The 23,895-nt window shown below is 49.2% G+C and overlaps 1 protein-coding gene across 5 annotated transcripts; it reads left to right on the top strand.

Moving 5' to 3' along the window:
• Window positions 1-885: 885 nt before the first annotated feature.
• On the top strand, window positions 886-23,106 carry NRAS (NRAS proto-oncogene, GTPase). Of its 5 annotated transcripts, none has more exons than XR_012642569.1 (6): window positions 886-1,135; window positions 17,259-17,437; window positions 18,404-18,563; window positions 18,922-19,066; window positions 20,712-21,443; window positions 21,575-21,698. XR_012642569.1 is itself a non-coding variant. In XM_074977360.1 (5 exons), the coding sequence occupies exons 1-5, from the start codon at window positions 1,025-1,027 to the stop codon at window positions 19,317-19,319; spliced, it is 645 nt and encodes a 214-aa protein (XP_074833461.1). In that variant the 5' UTR covers window positions 886-1,024; the 3' UTR covers window positions 19,320-19,334. The 5 variants fall into 5 exon arrangements, 2 of the variants coding, with proteins under 2 accessions (XP_074833461.1, XP_074833462.1); XR_012642570.1 differs by lacking the exons at window positions 18,922-19,066; window positions 20,712-21,443 and adding exons at window positions 22,104-22,329; window positions 22,426-23,106 and having other exon boundaries at window positions 892-1,135; XM_074977360.1 differs by lacking the exons at window positions 20,712-21,443; window positions 21,575-21,698 and adding an exon at window positions 19,270-19,334.
• Window positions 23,107-23,895: the final 789 nt, after the last annotated feature.

Genomic DNA, 23,895 nt, shown 5'->3' with positions numbered 1-23,895 from the left:
CATTTAAACTTTAGTCCATGTAGCAAAAGTCTGTTAGAGGTCAATTAAAGTACCTTCCAGGGCCAATCTGCTCTGGAACTTTCTGCAATTAGTATGTGCAGTGCAGAATTTCAGAAGGGTGAGGTGTGCCATCGCTGTGGTAATTTAAATATATAAAAACAATGCACAGATTTTGCTGCTGCTTAGAACACTGCAGCTTCTGAACCCAGTTTCTTTTACTGATTTAAATTTAAAAATTGTGCCTGAAGTGAATATTTTTTTTCCTTTTTGCAGCCAGCACCCATGTACTGTAAAGGAATAAATACTTAGGCTTTCCATAGCTGTATTGAAATTTTCATCAAGGTGAAATAGTTGTCTGTGTGCTTTTATTTTTTTCCTTCCTCCTCTTACTCTCTGCCCATTCTTTCCTAGTCACACTTTATCAAGCAAGAAAACGGAATGATTGGTCTAAGTATTACTTTAACCAAAAAGATCAGGAGTTATTTTCTTTGAATAGAGGGCAGTACTGTGGTTTTTTTTTCATATTACCTCTATTCTCAGTTTAGGGTTTTTCTTCTCTGGGAGATGCATTATCTTTGTGAAACAAACATTGCTTTCTCCAATTTTCTGTTAATGGCAAACAATGGAAATAGAATAAAGTTTTACTGATTTTGAAAAAAAACGCCTCCGGCTGTGCAGATGGGCTCGCAGCCTCCTCCGTGCGCAGGAGCGCCTGTGGTGCGCGGTGCGTGCGCACAGCGGCCGGGGCGCTCGACCCAAGAACGGCTCCTGGGCAGCGCGACGCGCCGCGCCTGCGCCTTGGCGGGCCGAGCGGCGGCGCGTGGCTCTTTCCGGTCGCGCCTGATGACGTTAGTGGTGGGGCCGGAAGGACGGTGGCGGAGGGGTGTTGCGTTCTGTCGGGCCGCAAGGGGGAGGCTCGGTGGGACGGCAGGGGACGGGACGCGCCCCGCCCCACGACTGTCAGGGAGCGGCAGTCCGGGGCCGGCCAGCGCCCGTCTGGCGGGGTGGGGCCCCGCGCGGGGCGATGACCGAGTACAAGCTGGTGGTGGTGGGAGCCGGAGGCGTCGGCAAGAGCGCCCTCACCATCCAGCTCATCCAGAACCACTTCGTGGACGAGTACGACCCGACCATCGAGGTGAGCCGGGCGGGCCCCTGGGGCCGGGGCTCCGGGAGGCGACGTGGCTCGGAAGCGCGTGTTGTTCCTCGGGGCAATGCCTCTCCCAGCGCTCGGGGGGCGGCCTGACGCTGGGCTGCGCCGCGCTCCCTTCGCCCCGGGCGAGCGCAGCCACACTGCAGAGCGCAGCGCCTCGAGGTGCTGGCAGCGCGCGGTATCGGGCTTCGTGTTCAGCTGCACGTGCAGTTTGTGTTCAGTGCTCTGCTCCACGTACCGCAGGCTGGGGGCGTCTCGGCTGCACCAGGGCAGTTATGTACCTTCACGTACACACTGTTTCTATACATTAAACAAACGCTGTCGTGCGCGATGTTTTGCATGCACATAGGTTGTTGTCTCCTCTTCTCCCCCAGGGAGGGAAACTAACGGATGATTGTTAAATTATTTAGGAAACTGATATACCCATCTTGAGGCAAGCAGTGGGCGGTGGGTGGAGGTGTGAGTGCGAGCAACTGTAGTTGGAACCTCTGACAATTTTGAGATGCAGCTGAAAGGTGTATTGCACTGCAGATAGGTAATTGTGTGCATTTCAGCGCACATGCCTGAGCCCTTTGTATGGGTAACCAGTCACCAGGTGTGTTAGTCATTTACTGTTTTCCTTGAAGAGAATGCATTTTCATATAGTAGTGTCCCCTCCTGGGAGTGGGTGTGTCCTAATGCCGGTGCTTGCAGATTCTTCTGTAGCTGTGGTTTCCCATGCTTGTACAGCAGTGCTTCCTTGCGCTATCTGATGCATGCGTGGTGCAGGCATCTCAGTTCCTTTTCTAGCATATTTGGCTGCAGTTGGAGCTTTGCTGTCTCTCTGCAAGACAAAGGAGTTTAGTCGGAACAAATACTGAACTATCTAACTGCCATTATTCAAGTTATTTCATCCCATTTGATGGTTCAAAGACCACTATAAATAAATAAATAATAAAGTTTTAGAATGAGTTGCTGTGTCATCACCACACTGGGCTCCCTGGGCTTCAAGTGACGCACAACCTGTAGAGAAGCCATGCCTCTCTCCAAGAGCCATGCCTTCTGCATCAAGTGTCTGAGGACCACCAAATCCAATCGTGCACCCCACTGCTCCAGCCTCATGGCAAGGGCCAGGAGGGACCTAGCCAACAGGTCGACGATTTATCTTCACAAAAAATCCCTCCAACCAGCAACCCAGGAGCAGCTCTCCGATGAGAAACTGACACAGGAGACCAAGAGTATGAACTCCACATGTCCCCTTACCTTGGTTGGCACCCCTTCCACAGAGATGAGCTCTTCTCTAGCACATTTCTGACCTCCAGTGTCCATCCTCTCAGGTTCTGCCAGTTGAAAAGATGGCTGTGATATCTCTGGCACTGTCAAAGCTGGCACCGCCAAAGTGGGCACACTTGGCACTGAGCCACTAGCATTTGGTGCCTGACACCTTGGGCACCCCTGGCTTTGGCTGTCTCTACCCCTGGGTATAAGAGGTTTTTGAAAATTAAGATGCACAAGTGGCCCTGCTCCAAGTTTCCGCACCCCTCACGTAAGGCACCGGCCTCAGTAATACACAAGCCCAGGGTGGAGGCAGTGCCCCATTCTCATGTGGCACTGGAGAAGGCACTGAAACGCTGCTTTGCCAAAGCCCACAGCGGTGTCCAAACAGTGCCATGAAGACTTGTCCCTGGGGTGTGCATGGCACTGGCCCTGGCACCTGCCAGCACGCCACACTGTGGATCCCTAGTGCCACCCCCATCCCTGTGCGCATCCAGATGCTTGAGGTTCTCTCAGTGTTCAGGGACTAAGCTGCCTATCCCTGGAGGGGGCATTCCGATCAGAGGGAGTGTCCTTCTTGTTGCAGCACTCCTTCCTGGCGGAATGCACGGGACTGATAAGCCGGCAACTATAGTCTACCCAAAGCTGCCCCTGCCGTGTTTTGCACATCACTACCCCATCCGCACAGATCACCTCCTTGATGGTCACCTTGGCTGGAGCAGTTGCCCTGCTCCCATTCTCCACTTGCACTGTCCACAGTGTCTAGCGGCTGCCCCATGTTACCGCAACTCACCATGTTGGTGACATACCCGCCATCACGCCATTCTGTGGCGGAGGATTCCCTTTCGGAGGATGAAGATAGGTTTTCACTGCAGATGATATAGTGATCTCGGTTTTGTGTCCCCCCTACAGACAACTCCAGGGCTTTTCAGGAGCTAACTTGGCAGATGGCCTATGCACAGAAGGATCTGCAGGAGATGCCAGTCAAACAGTACAGACTTTTCTGTACCCTACAGCTTCGCTCCTCTTCCAGAATTGTGATGCCCATGGATGAGGCCATAATGGACCCCCACAAGTATAATTTGGCAGATGCCAGATCCATTTGCCCTCACTCACAAGAGGTCTGACAAGCAGTATTTTGTATCTTCTAAAGATGCTGAGTTTCTGTTCGCCCATCCGTAGCCAAACTCATTAGTGGGGGATGCTGAATGCAACAAAATTATAAATCCTTTAATTCCACTCCCCAGCACAAAACGAGTAAGAAATGGGACATCATGGGGCACAAAGTTTATTCCTCTGACACGTTGCTTCTGTGGCTGGCAAACTATGTGGCCATGCTGGCTGGCTATGACCACCTGAACTACTTCAAGCTGCATGAGTTGGTTCCCTCACCTGAGCAGCGACACCCATCCCGAATACATGAAGGGCACATCATTGGCCGTATGCCACTCCCATCTGCGACGGACACGGTGCACACGGGGGCTAGGGTCATGATCTCCACTGTGGCATCAGCCCTCGGAGGTCCCCAAGGACCTGCAGCAGACAGTGGAGGACCTTCCCTTCCACAAACAGCTTCTGTTCGCTGAGAACGTGGATGAGGTCCTTCACTCTGTGAAGGATTCTCGCACCGTGCTGCATGCACTCACGTTGTATGCTCCCCACATTCAAGCGGGCCCAGTACTCTCCCTATCAAAGACCACCGGAGCAGTTCCTGCAGCAACCACAACACTCTGAATCTCACCAATGGATAGATGCCAGCAGCAAAGACCTCACTGGCAATCACACCAACAGCTTGCAGCATCCCTCCCTCAACAACCTACACAGCAGTTTTGAGGGTGTGGCCAAGAGCCTGCGAGAGATTTCTGCTCCAGCCATCACACGTTATGGGCACCATCCATTCACCACTGCCACTGTCCTTTATTCCACCACTGGACCACCAGTATGTTGGACAAGTGGGTCCTGGAGCAAGTGGCCCGGGTGTATTCTGTCCAATTTACTTCTACCCCTTTACCCACCCTCCTACCCTGTCCCTCTTTCAGGACCCATCTCTCGAGCATCTTGTCAAACGAGGTACAGCACCACATCCATCTGGGTGCCATCAAGCTGGTCCCTGTGGTGTTTCGGGCCAGGTGGTTTTACTTCATGTACTTCCTAACCCAGAAGAAAAAGGAGACTGAGTGGAGGTGTAGACCTATCCTCAACCTCAGGAGGCTCATCCAAATACATTCTGTATCAACAGTTCAAGATTGTGATTCTCATGACCATTATGGGAAAATAATGGAGGGAATCCTCAAGGAGTCCATTTTGAAGCACTTGGAAGAGGGGAAAGTGATCAAAAGTAGCCAACATGGATTCACCAGGGGCAAGTCCTGCCTCACCAATCTGATCAGCTTCTATGATGAGGTAAGAAGCTCTGTGGCCATGAGGAAGTCAGTGGATGTGATAAACCTTGACTTCAGCAAGACTTTTGATACGGTCTCCCACAACATTCTTGTCCATAAGTTAAGGAAATGTGGATTGGATCCTTGGACTATAAGATGGATAGAAAGCTGGCTTGATGGTCAAGCCCAACGGGTAGTGGCCAATGGCTCAATATCTGGATAGCGGTCTGTTTCAAGCGCAGTGCCGCAAGGCTCGGTTCTGGGGCCGGTGTTAGTCAACATTTTTATTAATGACCTGGATGAGGGATTGGGTTGCACCCTCAGCAAGTTTTCATATGACACAAAACTAGAGGGAGAGGTAGATACATTGGAGGGTAGAGAGAGAATCCAGAGGGACCTGGATAAATTGGAGGACTGGGCCAAAAGAAATCTGATGCCGTTCAATAAGAAGTGTAGAGTCCTGCATCTGGGGTGGAAGAATCCCAAACATTGTTATAGGCTGGGGACCGACTGGCTCAGCAGCAGTACGATGGAAAGGGACCTAGGGGTTATGGTGGATGAAAGGCTGGGTATGAGTAAACAGTGTGCCCTTGTAGCCAAGAAAGCTAACGGCATACTGGGGTGCATTAGGAGGAGCATTTCGAGCAGATCTAGAGAAGTAGTTATTCCTCTTTATTCGGCACTGGTGAGGCCACATCTGGAATATTGTGTCCAGTTTTGGGCCCCCCAGTATAAAAAGGATGTGGATTTGCTGGAGCAGGTTCAGTGAAGGGCAACAAAAATGATTAAGGGTCTGGAGCACAAGACCGATGAGGATAGGCTGAGGGATTTGGGCTTGTTTAGTTTACAGAAGAGAAGACTTAGAGGTGATTTAATAGCAGCCTTCAACTTCCTGAAGGGCAGCTCTAATAAGGAGGGTGAGAAACTGTTCTTGGTGGTGTCAGATGGCAGAACAAGGAGTAATGGTCTGAAGTTGAAGAGGAAGAGGTGTAGGTTAGATATTAGGAAAAACTTCTTCACCAGGCGGGTAGTGAAGTGTTGGAATGCGTTGCCTAGAGAGGTGGTGGATTCTCCATCCCTGGAGGTTTTTAAGTCCCGGATGGACAAGGTCCTGGCTGGGATGACTTAGTAGGGGTTGATCCTGCTTGAAGCAGGGGGCTGGACTAGATGACCTCCTGAGGTCCCTTCCAGCCCTATGATTCTGTGATTGTGGCACTGTACAGAAATGACTGGCTCTCAGGTCTTGACCTATAAGAAACTTATTTTCACATCACAATCCACCCGGTGCACAGGAGCTTCCTTTATTTTATAGTGGGATCCCACTACTGTCTGTACTGGGCCCTCCTGTTTGGGCTCTCTGCTGTGCCCAGAATGGCCTCTGAAACTATGGCGGTTGTGGCTGCCCATGTGAGTCGACATGGGGTAATAATCTTTCCCTATCTGGATAATGGTCTCATAAAAGGGCCGTCATTCCTGGAGGCCCTTCGCATGGTAGTGGTCACCTCAGATGTCCTGCTTAGCCTGGGCTTCCACATAAACTAAACTAAGGCCATACTTCAACCCATGCAGTTCCTAGAGTTCATTGGGTCTCACACAAACAGTACTACTGCCAGGGCCACTGTCCTGCTTCAAAGACGACTATGCCCCGCGTGATCTCATCCTAGTGGTGCAACTGTCTCCCATCGTCATGGTGGGCATACACTTCAAGTTGCTGGGTCGTGTTGTTATGCTTAAACAAAGCACGCGAGATCTTTTATGGGGGAAAAGGCAGTACGTCGCATTTATTGAGAATACAACAATAGCATATGCTTGTTAGACCCACCCATCCACCAGGTACAATAGCGGGGCCTACTCCATGCTGAGAGTTCACTCCATCCGAGTCTTTAACTGCTCAGATGAATTGTCCCTTCGCAGCAGGAAGCCAGGGTGGCTGATGGATGCCCCAGGAGTCTGACCTTTGGAGGCAGCAAGACTCCGCTCAGCAATCTCTCTCTCTCACGCACACACCCACCCACCCACCTCGTTAGTTACCAGTCCAGAGGCTGGATCAATCTAGTGGCCAGCTAAACTGATCACAGAACAGGAGCAGGGCTTTGTCGGTCACGATCCGATGCTCTTCTGGAGTTGGTGACAAGACGAACCCAAAGTCCCATGGCAAAGCACCCTGCTTTTGTAATTCTTTCCTCTGTTGAGGTTTGCTGTGTCAGTCTGTGACTGGTATGTTATCTCTTGATACCAATCGTTCTCAAAACATCTCCGGAAGGCTCATCCTGTAATTGATTGTCCTTAGTGGTGTCTGCTCCATGCTTTAGAGTAGTCAATCTGCCAATCCGATCACTTCTTGACTGGGGTACGCACTGGTGGTCCTTCTCTAACGCCGTGGAGTCTGTCTTCACCCACGCTTCGCCCTTCCTTTCTTGACCATCTGGCTCTGGGTATAACCTTCACACCTTTATCTCAACACAGACGTACCACTTTCACACACAAACAATACTTACAAGGACTCTCAGAGCAGAACAGAGTAAAAGGCATTGGCATTGTTAATCAAGCAATTAAGGCCTCAGCCTTCAACATCATCCTGTAATCTTCATTAACATAGACACAATACCAAACTGTCTGTTTCTTACTTACTAAATTCACTAAGCTCTAAAACAGGAGACACACATTCAACTGAAGAACTTATTCAGTCAATAAAATGAATACGTTACATGTATTAATATGCTACTTTACATTATTACCTAAAGTTTAAAAATTCAAAGTTTAAAAGAGAACAAAAGAGAATAAAACTTTTAACTCCAACAATATGGCCACCACCACATAAGTGGTCAAGCTGGCCAAACTTCACATGCGGTGCATTCAGTCCTGGCTAGCCATGTGCTATGCCCAGGCCAGGGACCCACTGTCCAAATCCATGGCCATACCGCTGCACATTCTCACCTCCGTCTAGTGGTGAATGTGTCCAGGCACCATTCTTACCGGGGTGCTGTTCCATCAACCACCCCTATCTAGTACCATCACTACAGATGCTTTGCTTAGGTGGGCCGATTTGAGTTTTCATATGGACCAGGGCAAATGGTGTTTCACTGAGCAAGCACTCCACAAAAACCGCCGAGAACTCAGAGCAGTCCATTAGTATGCCAGCTTTTCTGATGGCACCTCGCAGGCAGGTCAGTCGACATACTTACTGACCGCCTGCATGTATTATATCAGGTGTTAGAATGGGGTTTGGTCCCTGTCCCTGTGTACAAAGGACATAAAACTGTGGACATGGTGCCTTCATCACCATGTTATGCCGGTGGCCACACATCTCCCAGGGTACTGAACGTGACCGCGGGTGCCCTCAGTCGCTCATTCAGCAATCACCATGAGGGAGAAGTTGACACAGTGACCCTCAACCATGGGTTCCAGCTTTGTGCCTAGCCATGCATACACCTGTTTGGACCCAAGTCAATGAAGTGTCATTGTTATTGTTTCAGAGCAGATCTGGGGAGACACTCCCTTGGGGACAGCTTCCCCATCACCTGAGACAAGCCCCTTCTTCACATGTTTCCTGCCTTTCCCTTGATTCACAAGCTTCTGATCAAGGTCAAACTGGGCCAGGCTCACCTCATCCTGATAGCCCCAGCATGGCCGAGGCAAAGTTGGTATCCGTAACTGTACCGGATGTCAGTAGCAACTCCATATCCCTTTCATCCTTGCCGCAACCTTCTGTCTCAGGACTTCAGCCACATCCTTCACCCCAACCCATTCAGGCTGCATCTCTAGGTATGGCTTCTTCATGGTTCCAGAATGCCAAAATCACATGCTCGGAAGAGGTAAATCAGGTTCTCATTAACAGCAGAGAGGAGTCCACATGCAAGTCCTACCTTTACAGGTGGATGCAGTTCACTCAATGATTGAGCGCTAATCGCTCTATGCCTCCTCTCACCAGGCCCCTTCCTGTCCTCCTTGACTGCCTGTTGCACCTGCGTGAGTCGGGCCTTGCCCTCAATACTGTCTGGGTGCATGCAGCAGCACTGGTGGCTTTCCACCAACTGGAGGATGGGATTTCCTTCCCCATCCATCTCATCACCAAGCTTTTTCTAACAGGCCTGTTAGAAACATCTTTCCATCAATATGTCCTCCGGTCGCTATTTGGGACCTTAAGCATGTACTCAACTTCCTCATGAAGCTGCCCTTTGAACCACTGGCACCATGGTCCTCGCTCTGTTGATGAAGGTCTAGTTTTTAGTTGCCATCACAATGGCCAGGAGGGTTGAGAAGCTTGCCACTCTCGTGGCTAAACCTCTTTATACCGCATTTACCAAGGATGGAGTCACTCTTTGCCCTCAGCCTAAAGTTTCTTTCTGAAGTTCCCTTTCCATTTCACATCAATGAACTTATCCATTTACCTGCGTTCTTCCTGAAGCTGCACTCCGATCCCGCGCATGCGGCTTGGCACACTCTGGACGTTTGTTGGGCATTGGTCTTCTCCATCGATCGCACAAGGCCTTGGTGCAAGTCTCCGAGGCTCTTCCTATCCTTTGTGGAGCAGCCCAAGGGGCTGCCCGTTTTCATCTCAACACCTGTCCAGCTGGATCTCCACCCCTATTCAATTGGGCTAAGCTTTACCACAAAGATCCTCTGGGTGCTGCCATCACCCATTCTGCAAGGGCTGTGTGTTCCACCGCCATTCCCAAGAACATACTCCTTACGCACATATGTGAGGGGGTAACGTGGTCTTCCAGCAATACGTTTGCACAGCACTACCCTGTATCCTCTTCCATTGCTTTCTCCATTTAAGTAGAAATGTAGCACTTTAAAGACTAACAAAATGATTTATTTGGTGATGAGCTTTCGTAGGACAGACCCACTTCTTCAGATCTGTCCTACGAAAGCTCATCACCGAATAAATCATTTTGTTAGTCTTTAAAGTGCTACATTTCTGCTGGTTTATTTTGCTGGAGTACAGACTAACACAGCCACTTCTGTGTTTATATTTAAGTGGGTCAAGCATTTGTCAGCTTTAATTGTTACTGGGTTCGAAACCCACCTCCAAAGTGTAACTACCACTTTATAGTCCCCCAGAGTGGAGCACCCACAGGGACACTACTTGAAGAAGAGGAATCGCTCACCTTGTGTGGTAATGATGGTTCTTCTTTGAGTGGTCCCCGTGGGTGCTCCACAATAGGTGTTGGGCTCGCCTGGCACCGCAGATGGGAAATCTTCCAGCAGTTTCTCCTGGATTGCGCATGCGCTTGCGCGCGCCACCCCCCTGCACACCCCCAACCATGTACGCGATCCGGTTCCCGCCAGTTCCTTCTCAACCGCCATCGGCTGCAGACGGCATCTACTCAGGCTAAGGCCAGAGTCAGATTAAATAGTGGTTTTTCTACGTGTCATTTGTTGTTTTTGGTTATTAAACAAAAAAAAAGACAGACAGCGAAGACAAAGAGAATATCAGCAAAAAAAAAAAAAAAAAGAAAGAAAAAGAAAAAACAGAGGAGCGGAGAAGAGAAGAGCGGACGTGAAGGCCATTTAGGCCGCCCACTGCCCCGCAGGCTGGTGATCACTATTTGGGGTGGAAAGGCACGGATTAAGTGCTAAGTACCCTATTAACAGTAAAGGACTCACCGCAATGGCCTCTTCAGGTTTTAAAAATGCGTGAGTCATGCCGCGAAGCTATGCCAGCCTCCATGGGGCATAGCGAATACATCCGATGCCTGGGGGAATCACAGGCTACCCAGAAGCGTTCTCACTGTGCTAAGCTCACAGCCAGGGCCAGGAAGGACAGAGCGATGGCGCGTAAAATGCTCTTGTTCGATAAGGCTCTCCAGCCGGACTTGCCAGAGAAGCCTCACCCAGAAGGGCCCTCTGGGTTGCAAAAGAGGAGGGCAGCTTTCTCTGACCCCCTCAGTGCAGAAACGGAGGAAACTCTCCCTGGCTCGATCCTTGCTGGCGTTTGCAGCGAGCAGGACGAGCGGAGCACACAGCCCCCAGCCACATACACAGGCAAGCGGCAGCGCGGCAGTGCACGTGGCAGAGGCTGAGCCTCCAGTTATACAACAGCCGGCACGCGCGGCGCCTAGAGCGTCAGCGAGGCAAGCGCCGGACCAGGCGGCACCGCCACAGGTGGCACCGGCCCCCACGGCACCAACGGTGCAGGGGCGCCAGGCACGGAGCCTGCAGGCACCGGAGGAGGATACCCGCACGGCACCGCAGCTGACAGGGCCGAGCACGGCGCTGACAGCGGGGCCGAGATCCCCGGCACGGAACGGGGCGGTGCCAGCCCCACAGGGGAGGGGCAAGGCAAAATCAAAAGCCCGGCACTGCAGCCCATCTCCGGACAGGGCTGTGCTGCTGTTAGCACCAAGCCCTCCCCCTGTGATACACACGCTGCACCGAAGGCCTGGGTCTCCACCGGCCCATCCGGAACCACCTCCTCCGTTCCTCCAACCAATGTCACCATGGCTTGGGCCACCTTCACCATTTCTGGGATTGGATCCCCTGGAGTACTATCACAAGCCAGTTTCACCTCTATCTGTGTCGTCGCGGAGGTCTCACTCTCCCAGACATCGGGGGTGCACACCCGGCGAGTGGTTCAGGTCTCCATCCCCGGACCCTTGCCCATGCTGCCATGGTCATCCTCATCATGCTGGACACAGACACCGCAGGCCTACATCCAGGGGCAGGTCCCCACCGGCCGCTCAGTACCCCCGTGGGCACTCCCGATCGGAGACAGAAACACAGTTGTCTCAAGGGGAGTTAATTTTAGAACCCCGAGACTTTCCTTCACAATCCTCCAGTGAGCAAGTGTATCATCGACCACAGCAGCCCGAGGGTTCGAGGGAGATTTACCCTAGTGGTTCCTCCTCATCCTCCCCAGATGAGGCCATGGCCCCCGGGGAGGTTTCTCCCCCGGATGACCTTAAACAGTTTCAGGAGCTGTTTAAAAGGGTGGCTTTCACGCAAGACATTCAAACGGCAGAAGTGCAGGAGAAACATCACAAACTCCTGGAAAATTTGAGACCCCCGGCTTCATCCAAAATTGCTATTCCGCTGGACGAAGCCATTCTGGAGTCAGCCACTACTATATGGCAGACTCCGGCCTCTGTTCCGCCTACGAACAAGAGAGCGGATAAGAAGTACTTTGTCCCGGCAAAGGGCATGGAGTTCCTCTTCAGTCACCCACAACCAAGTTCTTTGGTGGTCGAATCGTCCCAGCAGAGGTCAAAGGCTTCTCAGTACAAATCGGGGGGATCGGACAAAGATGCTAAGAAGCTAGAGCTGTTTGGCAGGAAGGTATACTCCTCTTCTACCCTGCTATTGAGAGTGGCAAATTATGGGCACACCTAGCAAACCATAATTTTGATAATTACTCCAGGCTTACTCCCCTCATGGCTTCACTTCCGGAAGACAAAAAGCCGGTGTTAAAGGCGATTGTTTAAGAGGGCTACGCAGCATCGCAGACGGGAGTCCAGATTGCCCTGGACATGGCGGGCATGGCGGCATGTTCAACGGCTACAGCAGTGGTCGTGCATAGAAAATCCTGGCCACAGACGTCGGGTATCTCGAGGGACCTACAGGCGAAGATCGTGGACCTTCCCTTTGATACACAAAAGCTGTTTTGCAGACTCAGCCGACTCGGTCCCTCACTCCAGTAAGGACTCGAGAGCTACACTTAGAACCTTGGGCATTTATACTCCCCCATACAGGAGGGAAAAATTTATCCTCAGCAAAGACGCTACGCTTACAACCACAGCGTGCTCAATATCAACGGGGCTACGGCCAAGAGCGCTATCAACAGCAGCAACAGTACAGAACTCCTAGGCGACGTTCGCAACAAAGCTGTACGCCCTCGGGTCAGGCCCAAAGACAACAAGTTTGACGGGTATGTTGGGGGTGCACTATCAATACCCTCGCTCAATGCCACTCTCATCTCATGTTCTATCATCGCCTCAGACCATTCCACTCCCAATGGCAAAAGATCACCACAGACAAATGGGTGCTGGAGATCATAGCCACGGGTTACGCGATCCCCTCCCAGTCGCTTCCACCGACGACGCCTCCCACCAGGACTCACCTCAGGGATGCTGCCACGAGGCAAGGCTCAAGCAGAAGGTCAATCACCTTATGTTCATAGGGGAGGTGGAAAGAGTGCCGGAATAATTCCAGGGGAAGGTTTTTATTCACGCTACTTCCTACCAGAGAAGAAAACAGGAGACTGGAGGCCATCTTAGATCTTCGGGGCCTCAACCGTTACTGGCACAAGCAACATTTTCGGATGATCACAGTTGCCTTGATACTCACGGCACTGGACGATGGAGACTGGGTTGCAGCACTCGACTTACCAGATGCTTACTTTCATATAACAATCCACCCGGCACACAGACGCTTCCTCCGCTTCACGGTCGGCCAGGAGCGCTTCCAGCACAGGGTTCTTCCATTCGGCCTCTCCTCGGCCCCCAGAGTCTTTACCAAAACCCTGGCAGTGGCGTCAGCCTACCTGCACATACAGGGGGTGTTTATTTTTCCCATATGTGGGCGACTGCCTGCTAAAAGGGGCCTCGAAGGCAGAGGTCTCACGCATGATACGCATCACAGCGGACACATTTTCTTCGCTGGGCCTAGTCATCAACCCTGCAAAGTCAAAGACCGAACCCACACAAGATATAGAGTTCATAGGGGCACGCATAAACTCTATCACAGCAAGGGTGTACCTACCCGACGCCTGCTTCCGCGCCATCAGTTCACTGGTGCAAGTCATCACATACAGCCCCACGGTGCCGGTCTTAACGTGCTTACAGCTGCTGGGCCACATGGCGGCAGCGACGTTTGTGGTACAGAATGCCAGGTTGCACATGTGAAGCCTGCAGCATTGGCTGGCGAGCGTTTACAAACCAGCATCCCACACTGTCCACAGGATGGTGTCGCCCACAACAGAGGTGCGCAGATCCCTGGCGTGGTGGGAAAACCCCGAGAATGCGCTGGTGGGGGTGCCTTTTCACCAACCACAAATTTCTATTTTTCTTACTACCGACACCTCCCACATAGGATGGGGAGCTCACATTGGCGACAAGGTAACGCAAGGGCTATGGTCCCCTGCGGAACAGACACTGCACATTACCATAACGGAGCTCAGAGCAGTGTTCAACGCCTGCAGACATTTTCGAGATTACCTACATGGCAAAGTAGTCGGGGTTCAATACCGACAATATCTCCACTATGTTTTACATCAATCGACAAGGAGGAGCACTATCCCATGCCCTATGTGCGGAAGCAGTCCGATTGTAGAATTGGTGCATCGCCAACAATGTAACGTTGAAAGCCTCATACTTGCCGGTCGCTCACACCGTGAAAGCAGATCAGCTGAGCAGGCGCTTCGCAATCACACACGAATGGCAGATCCGCTCCGATGTGCTACGGTGCATTTTTCGTACATGGGGGTTTCCCCAGATAAATCTGTTTGCCACCCAGTACAACAAAAAGTGTCCCCAGTACTGCTCCAGGGCAGGAGTGGGGCGGGGGTCCCTGGGGGACGCATTCATGTTTTCATGGAGGGGCTCCCTACTTTACGTGTTTCCCCTGCAGCGCTTATCCACAAGGTCTTGCACAAAGCCAGAAGGGAGAGAGCTCGCATGATACTCATAGTCCCACTTGGGATCGGCAGCAATGGCTTCCCTTGCTTCTGCGCATGTCGGACCGCCCACCGCTCCCTCTACCGGTGGCGCCGGACTTTCTCATGCAGGCTCGGGGTCCATAGTACACCCGCACCCTCAGGGTCTGCACCTACAAGCATGGCTAATCCATGGCTCAGCTCCTTAAAGAGCACATGTACGGAGGGAGTACAACAAGTCCTGGAATGTAGCCGAAGGACCTCCACCAGGAGGACTTATAAGTAGAAATGGACTCGATTCACAGCCTGGTGTTCCGCCAAGCAGTTAGCTCCCCTTGACGTTCCTATACCTGTAATACTGGAATACTTACTGGACCTCAAGAGAGGCGGGCTTTCTCTATCCTCGCTAAAGGTCCACCTCGCCGCTATATCAGCCTTTCAGCATACAGAGGAAGGGCCCACGGTGTTCGCCCATCCTATCGTTACCAGGTTCTTGAAGGGGCTGGTAAACCTGTACCCCCCGTCGGAAACCGCTTCCACCATCGTGGAATTTGGACTTGGTGCTCAGCACACTATCGGGTCCACCTTCTGAACCGTTAGCCACAGTTCCCATATGTCTCCTTACGATTTAAAAAAAAAAAAAAAAAAAAAAAAAACGAACCTTCCTCTTTGCAACTACGTCAGCCCGCAGGGTGAGTGAGCTCGCAGCAGTGATGGCAACGCCGCACTGCACAGTATTCTCAAAGGAGGCGGTAACCTTAAGGCTGCACCCAGCCTTTGTTCCAAAAGTCTCTTCGGAGTCCATTCTTAACGAGCCAATAGTTTTACCCTCATTTTTCCCAAAGCCTCACAGCTCCGGCAAGGAGGCACGCCTGCATCTCCTGGACGTGAGGAGGGCGTTGGCCTTCTACATAGACAGAACTAAGTCCTTCCGGAAAACGGACAGGCTCCTAGTCTCTCTCACTCCCAGGTCAAAAGGAGAAGGTCTCTCTTCACAGAGAATCTCAAAGCACATTGTGTCCTGTATAAAAATGTGTTACGAGCTTCAAAATGCTCCTTTGCTGGCCCCGCCCAGGGCTCACTCCACCAGGGCGGTGGCGGCCTTAACAGCCTTCTTCAAGGGCATCGCTTTAAGACATCTGTAGAGCGGCGACCTGGTCATCCTATGACACCTTCGCCGAGCATTATGCCCTGCCTTGGGTATTCGAAGAGGATGCCTGTCTGTCAACAGCAGTCCTCTTGGGGGCAAGCTGCACATAAACCGATTACCCCTCTCCTTACTTGGGTTACTGCTGGGTAGTCACCTATTGTGGAGCACCCACGGGGACCACTCGAAGAAGAAAGAGAAGTTACTCACCTGTAGTAACGGTGGTTCTTCGAGATGTGTCCCCATGGGTGCTCCACCATCCACCCATCCTCCCCGCTTCGGATCTCTGTCTAGTGTTTTTCAGGAGCATCCGAGGCGGTTGGTCAAGGAACTGGCGGGGACCGGATCGCGCACGCAGCCGGGGGCGCGCCGGGGGGCGGCACATGCTGGTGCGTGCCGGCACATGCACGATCCAGGAGAAACTGCTGGAAGATTTCCGATCTGCGGCACCGGGCGAGCCCAACACCTATTGTGGAGCACCCACGGGGACACATCTCGAAGAACCACCGTTACTACAGGTGAGTAACTTCTCTTTCCTCAAGATGTGTATCCCTGTGAGCGCTCCACTTCCCTCCCTCTTTCCCCTGCTTTGGAACATCCTGCTCTTTGCTAGGGTACAGAAGGAACAGGTGGGGGCCTGTGCCATGTGTGCGCTAGATAGCACATGAAGGAGCTACAGCTTGTGCACGGTGTAGGAAACCACAGATTTCGAAGAATCTCTGAGCAGTGGTACAAAGATGCACCAACACCCAGAGGGGAGCACCCACAGGGGCATACATCTTGAAGGACCATTGTTACTGCACAAGGTGAGTGGCTTCCTGTTCCCCATTGCACTATCCACTGAGTCCTTTGGAGGAAGGGGCCGTCTTTTTGTTTGTTTGTATGTCACATAGCACTAATGGCATTCTGATCTCTGACTAAATATCCTGTTGCTACTGTGGTAACACTGGGTGTAGTGACAAGGAGTAAGGTTACAAATCTCAGGGAAGCACATTCCTGTGTGCTACACCACTCATTTGTTTGACTTGGTTCCTAGTACAGGGGTGTTCATGATTTAAAAGGGTTGGTCTGACTAGCATGATCCTGCAGTTAATGTAGTAAAATTATCATTAGTCGTGTCAGTTGAGTAATGTTTTCTGAAGAAAATAGCACTGAATTGTTTTTGTTTGTTTAATAGGGGAGAATTGCATGAACAATAAAATCGAGATAAGTGTATAAAGCAAGAGCCAAGTGGTGGACTCTTTCTCCTTCTAAACCAGAAAAGACTCTTCTGAGTCATGCTCAATATTAGTTTTTTCTTTCTGGGATTCTCTTTGGGGATTAGAGAGTCCACTCTACTTGGGGAGCATATTCTCCTTGATGCATGGTACAGAGGCACATCATGGGGGCTATTTTGTAAGATGTCTGGGATTCTTTTGTTGATACGCAGTTTTATAACTTACTGTAGATATACCCCTGAATGAGTCATGCCAGAGGTTCCCCCTCCAGTAGTGGGCTAGGAGGCACTATTTTGCTTTTCCAGAGGTGAAAGGCCTTTCTTTTCACACAAGTCTCTGGAATATGCCCTGCACCATGCTTCCTTAGTGAGAGTTTGAGAGAGTGTGGCAGGCTGTGGAACTGCTGCCAGCTGCAGGCTTTGAGCTCGGAAGTGCCTTTGAGACGCTTGTTAATGAAGTCTGAGATACAGGATTGCAGCAGCAGCACTAAGAGTTGTCTTTGTCTCTCCCTCAGGATTCATACCGGAAACAGGTCGTTATTGATGGTGAGACCTGTTTGCTAGACATTCTGGATACTGCCGGACAGGAGGAGTACAGTGCCATGCGAGACCAGTACATGAGAACTGGCGAAGGCTTCCTCTGTGTCTTTGCAATTAATAATAGTAAATCGTTTGCTGATATCAATCTTTACAGGTACGTTCTGCCCTTTTGTAAGAATCTTAAATTATTTTTATTTTGGAGGAGGATGCCTGAAGTAGGACAATTTTCAGTTGGCATTCAACATTATTTACCACTGGAATTAATGGAGATCAAACTTGCAAGACGGTCATTGATGTTTAAATGATAAATGTTGCAAAAATTCCTTACAGCCCACTCAGTTTCATAGTCTCTTTTAAAATTGGACTTAGAGTTTAATGTGATATACACAGTATCCCTCCAATTCTTTGTCCATGTGTGGAATGAATTTTCTTGTCAGCACCAGTGTGGAGATGATGTCACACGTCACCTCCATATTGATGTGGATATCCTATGAAAATTCACACTGCACACGAAGGTTTGTGGCAGGGTGGCGGCTAAGAAGTTTGGAATGCGGGAGAGGGCTCTGGGCTAGGGTGCAGGGAATGGTGAGGGCTCTGGATGGTGGGGTGGGCTCTGGATGGTGGGGTGGGCTCTGGCCCAGGTCTGAGAGAGGGGGGCTCAGGGCTGGAACAGAAAGCTGGCATGTGGCCGTGGGGGTTCTCGCTATGGATATGTGCTCTGGGGACTGCAGATGAGAGGTTTGAGGTCCAGGCTAGGGATGTTAATGGTTAACCAGTTAGCTGGTTAACTCGCAAGCCTCACCCAAAACAGGTGAGGCTTACTGATTGCAGTTAGCGAGTGGGGACTGGAGCAGCCCCATCAGGCCAGCGGAAAAGCCACCCACCACCTATTTAATTGGTTAACAAGTTAAACTTAATATTTAACTGGTTAACTAGTTAAACAGGATTTTAGATCCCTCGTGCAGGCTCCGCAGGTGATAGAGGAGAACCCCCAGCCTCTCTCACCACAGCAGCTCAGGACCAAGTTAAAAGTACCTGACTTTGGCTGCTGCAGCTCCTGTGGGGCCAGACCAGGGGAGAAACACCTGCCCCTGTGGTGTTTAATCTACTCTTTTCCTAGAGAGCAAATTAAGAGAGTGAAAGATTCAGATGATGTGCCAATGGTGCTAGTGGGAAACAAGTGCGACTTGCCCACGAGGACTGTGGATTCAAAACAGGCTCAAGAACTAGCCAAGAGCTATGGGATCCCCTTCATTGAGACATCAGCTAAAACAAGACAGGTAACGAGCTTCCATTCTTCCAGTGTGATTTCTCTAAGTGGGGCTATAAATATAGTAGTGGCCCAGCAGACCCTTCATAGTACTGATTGTCTGGGGTTGGAGACATAAGAACATAAGAACATAAGAATGGCCATACTGGGTCAGACCAAAGGTCCATCAAGCCCAGCATCCCATCTGCCGACGGTGGCCAATGCCAGGCGCCCCAGAGAAGGAGAACAGAAGACAAGTGATTTATCTCCTGCCATCCATCTCCTGCCCTTGTTATGAAGGCTAGGGCACCATACTTTATCCCTGGCTAATAGCCATTTATGGACCTGACCTGCAAAAATTTATCAAGCTCTTTTTTAAACCCTAATAGAGTCCTGGCCTTCACAGCCGCCTCGGGCAAGGAGTTCCACAGGTTGACTGTGCGCTGTGTGAAGAAAAATTTCCTTTTATTAGTTTTGAACCCACTACCCATCAATTTCATTTGGTGTCCCCTAGTTCTTGTATTATGGGAAAAGGTAAATAATTTTTCTATATTCACTTTCTCCACACCATTCATGATTTTATATACCTCTATCATATCGCCCCTCAATCGCCTCTTTTCCAAACTGAAAAGTCCCAGTCTCTCTAGCCTCTCCCCATATGGGACCCTTTCCAAGCCCCTAATCATCTTAGTCGCCCTTTTCTGAACCTTTTCTAATGCCAATATATCTTTTTTGAGGTGAGGAGACCACATCTGCACGCAGTACTCGAGATGTGGGCGTACCATAGTTTTATATAGGGGAAGTATGATATCTTTTGTCTTATTATCGATCCCTTTTTTAATAATTCCTAACATCCTATTTGCCTTACTAACTGCCGCTGCACACTGCGTGGATGTCTTCAGAGAACTATCCACTATAACTCCAAGATCCCTTTCCTGATCTGTCGTAGCTAAATTTGACCCCATCATGTAGTACGTGTAATTTGGGTTATTTTTTCCAACATGCATTACCTTACACTTACCCACATTAAATTTCATTTGCCATTTTGCTGCCCAATCACTCAGTTTGCTGAGATCTTTTTGTAGTTCTTCACAATCCCTTTTGGTTTTGACTGTCCTGAACAACTTGGTGTCATCTGCAAACTTTGCCACCTCACTGCTTACCTCATTTTCCAGATCATTGATGAACAAGTTGAACAGGATCGGTCCCAGGACTGAGCCCTGGGGAACACCACTAGTTACCCCCCTCCATTGTGAAAATTTACCATTTATTCCCACCCTTTGTTTTCTGTCTTTTAACCAATTCCCGATCCATGAAAGGACCTTTCCTCCTATCCCATGACCACCTAATTTACATAAAAGCCTTTGGTGTGGGACCGTGTCAAAGGCTTTCTGGAAATCTAGGTATATTATGTCCACTGGGTGCCCCTTGTCCGCATGTTTATTAACCCCTTCAAAGAATTCTAATAGATTAGACAGACACGACTTCCCTCTGCAGAAACCATGCTGACTTTTGCCCAACAATTCGTGCTCTTCTATGTGCCTTGCAATTTTACTCTTTACTAGTGTTTCTACTAATTTGCCTGGTACTGATGTTAAACTTATCGGTCTATAATTGCCAGGATCTCCTCTAGAGCCTTTTTTAAATATTGGTGTTATATTGGCCGTCTTCCAGTCATTTGGTACCAAAGTGGATTTAAAGGATAGGTTACAAACCACTGTTAATAACTCCGCAATTTCACATTTGAGTTCTTTCAGAACCCTTGGGTGAATGCCATCTGGTCCTGGGGACTTGTTACTATTCAGCTTATCAATTAATTCCAAAACCTCCTCTAATGTCACTTCAATCTGAGTGAGTTCCTCAGATTTGTCGCCTAAAAAGGCTGGCTCAGATTTAGGAACCTCTGTAACATCTTCAGCCGTGAAGACTGAAGCAAAGAAATCATTTAATCGCTCCGCAATGGCACTGTCTTCCTTGATCGCTCCTTTTATATCTTTATCATCCAAGGGCCCCACTGCTTTTTTAGCAGGCTTCCTGCTTCTAATGTATTTAAAAAACATTTTACTATTGTTTTTTGAATTTTTGGCTAGCTGTTCCTCAAACTCTTTTTTGGCTTTTCTTACTACATTATGACAGTTAATTTGGGAGTGTTTATGTTCCTTTCTATTTTCCTCACTAGGATTTGACTTCCACAGAAATCCTTTTCCCTGTTTTGCCTTTGATGTCAGCCTGAGTGTGCAGAGTGGAACTATATTGAATTTCTTGGACTCCTCAGACTCACAGTGATGGCCCCAGTTGCTGGGTTCTAAAACTGCCAAGTTCTGACCAACCAGATGTCTCTCTCCTGGAGCAGTTTGTAGCAAGAGCAAATGCTATTCCTAAGGGATTTTGTTTCCAAGCTGACCAGTTTTCCAGGGCTTCTAGTTAAGGCCAGTGTTGAAGCTAAGTCACTCATATGTCCTCACAATATGTATTTTTATAGAGAGAATGTTCTCCACTTATTGTCCTGTATTTATTGGGCTCTCCCAAGTCACTGCTCCAGCCACATTGCTTTGCAGAATGAATCTGGAAAAGGATAATACATTGAAAAGAAATTGCCTTCATATTGAAGTTTAATTGACAAGCAGTTTCTCAAGAAATAACCTTGTTTCCTACTGAGGACAGAAAGTTCAGAAATCTTTTCTTCCTATAGCTACAATCAGCCATTGTCTCCATCTTTGGCAGGCTACTGCCCTTGCTGCTTGTTTATGGTTTCCTCAGACAGAATTAATAACGTTGAGAATTTAATATTGGGAAATGTGGGTGTATAGTGCTGGTTCCGTGCTATAAGGAATCATGATATAAATTGGCCTCTGATCCTCAAGGCTCACAGTTTGCTAGGAGCTGCTCTGGAGTGAAGAATACATTTTGGGTAAGTATGTCAAAAAAAAAAAAAAAAAAAAAAAAAAGTCCTTTGGTGGAAAGTAAAATGATGAATTGAGAGCAGAATAACATCCAAGCACGTGAGGGAGAGACTACCTGATGAGTAACGTTTGTGTTCAGGGTGTTGAAGATGCCTTTTACACATTGGTGAGAGAGATCCGCCAGTATCGGATGAAAAAGCTCAACAGCAGTGAAGATGGGAATCAAGGCTGCATGGGATTGTCATGCATTGTGATGTGAAGAGGTGAGCTGTGATGAAATCTGTCACTTAACTCCTTTGAATACATCTATAAATCTTGGAAAAAGAAAGTAATAATGGACCATTGGCCACCACCTTTGTTATATTGAGTCAGTCTCTTGACTGGTGTCCTGTGGATTTAGCTAGACTTAGAATCAGTTACTTCTCTGAAGTTCTTTTCATCAATGAGGAGCAAAGTTGGAATGTGGGAGGTCTGTTTATACTAGCCTGGCAGCAGTGGTTTCTGTCCATTTTAGTTGGACTGGCAATTGTGGTCCATATGTCACTTGGTGTCCCCCCCCTTGCCAGCTGCCTCTGTCCTTTGGGAAACCCTGGTTTAATCCAGAGACGCTTACAGGGCACTTGATCACTTCCTTATTCTTTCACCAGTGCTACTCATGGTGTTCTCAGCTTTGCAGATTAGTACTTGCTTGTGACCTGATTCTGTACCACTAACATGGGAAGCAAAGCTCTCGGGGAAGAGGGATGTAATTGCAACTTCACAGCCCACAGAGGGAGCAGCCTGGGCTATTCTTGGGCAGCTCAAACAAAAGTAGTTCAGACAAAGGATACTGTGATGGAGGGTTTGATTCTTTGCACAGCTGTTCAAAAAGTATTGTCTTGCTGAATAATTTGGGTAAGTTATCCCAGTACTTGTTGTTTTGTCAGTTTTTCATATCATGTCCATTGTGAAATAGCATAAAAGCCAATCAAAGATGCTTTTCTCTTTTAGACACCAAGAATACCTGGTTCCAATGTAGGTGGAGGGCAAGTCTTGATGCCATTCTAAAGCATCCTGTGATGATTCCCTGTGCTACCCTGGTCCCTGCTGAGCAGTATAAAGTCCTTTACTGTGCTCCATCTGAAGAGACCATCTCTGAACATCTACCTCCTTGCTCAGCTGAATGAGCAGAGAGACCTATCTCTTGCTGCACTGGGATCTTTCTGTTTTCTCCCTGGGTAGGTTCAAACAGAAAACTGGTCACAAGAAAAGCAAACATTGGACACCAAATGCTGTGAAACAGATGACAACATTTTTACCTCTACAGTAGATGCCAGAAGTGAAGTTGGTTTCCTTTGTATCAGATTAAGACCTACAGGGTTATCTGAGAAATGTCACTAAAATCGCTGACTGGTCACGTCAGAAATGGATTGCCATTCTTTTTTAATACTCTGCCACCTGTTCCGGATTGGTATCTGCTCTCTGTGTGCCCCGCACAGCATACTCACAGCATACCATTGTGTTGTGCCATTTTCCAATCCTCTATCTTTCTGTAATAAAAAGGAGAGACCTTTGTTAATTAAGTGCCTGTTTGCTAAGGAGCTTTTTCCCTCAGTGTCAGGCTAAGGGACTTACCAGGGGTTCTGGTTCACTTGAGAGCTGATGTACTTATAAATGATGATGTCTTTCAGAGATGCACATGGTCAATTAATTTACATGACTGGACTCTGCTTCTTTGGCTAAAGAAAGTTCCAAGCTGGCAGCTCCAGTTTGGCATATGGGGGCTCTCCATGTTTAAAGGCTGCAAGGCAATGGATCTGTTTTCATGAGTTGACTCATATGCGTTCCATCTATCTCTGTCACTATGCCCAGGGCTTCCTTCATCTCCCTATAGGACCAAACTAATCAGCTGCTCCTGTTAAAGTTGGCTGGAAGTGCATGTGGATGGTTACTTGACAGGCAACCACACGAGTGCATTTAACTGGTTCCATGACTATGAATTGCTCAGGCTTGTCCAACACTTTGATCTGTTGTAAAATGATTTGCCAGTCTCCTCATCGCCAGACTTCAAATACAGCGCCTGTCAAACAGATCTCTGAGAAGAGTAGCTGGGGGCCATTCTTGTGGGGAAAGGGGTCTTGGATGTTCGACTGATTTGCACAACGTGTAGTGTTTGCTCTAAGCAGCACTGCATGCTGCCACTTCCCAAGTTGGGGAGCAGCCAGCAGTACACTATAGTACTGAAAACTGGTCAGGTTTCTGATTATTTCTGCCTTGAGAATCATCTGACAGGGGTTTGCAGAATGAGGAATGAACCAACTTCAGTGATCAGCACATAAAAGTTTTCTTGGTTTGCCGATGGAATTTCAGTGCTTGTTCCACCTCAGCAAAGTACGAGAGTGTCTGCACAAATCATGGAGATTCTTCCTGGAGCAAGACACTGTTTGCTAGTTAGCATGAGCCAGGCTTTACAAGTAAAGA

Source organism: Carettochelys insculpta, chromosome 26 (genome assembly GCF_033958435.1).
Source record: "Carettochelys insculpta isolate YL-2023 chromosome 26, ASM3395843v1, whole genome shotgun sequence".
NCBI classification, from domain to species: domain Eukaryota; kingdom Metazoa; phylum Chordata; order Testudines; family Carettochelyidae; genus Carettochelys; species Carettochelys insculpta.
Note: the sequence above shows the minus strand (reverse complement) of the source record. Positions and strands in the feature narration are given on the sequence as shown.

Coding starts and splice junctions, on each gene's coding strand:
- NRAS (XM_074977360.1), top strand. CDS start 1,025: ATGACCGAGTACAAGCTGGTGGTGGTGGGAGCCGGAGGCGTCGGCAAG. Junction 1,136..17,258: donor AGTACGACCCGACCATCGAG/GTGAGCCGGGCG, acceptor TCTCTCCCTCAG/GATTCATACCGGAAACAGGT. Junction 17,438..18,403: donor GCTGATATCAATCTTTACAG/GTACGTTCTGCC, acceptor CTCTTTTCCTAG/AGAGCAAATTAAGAGAGTGA.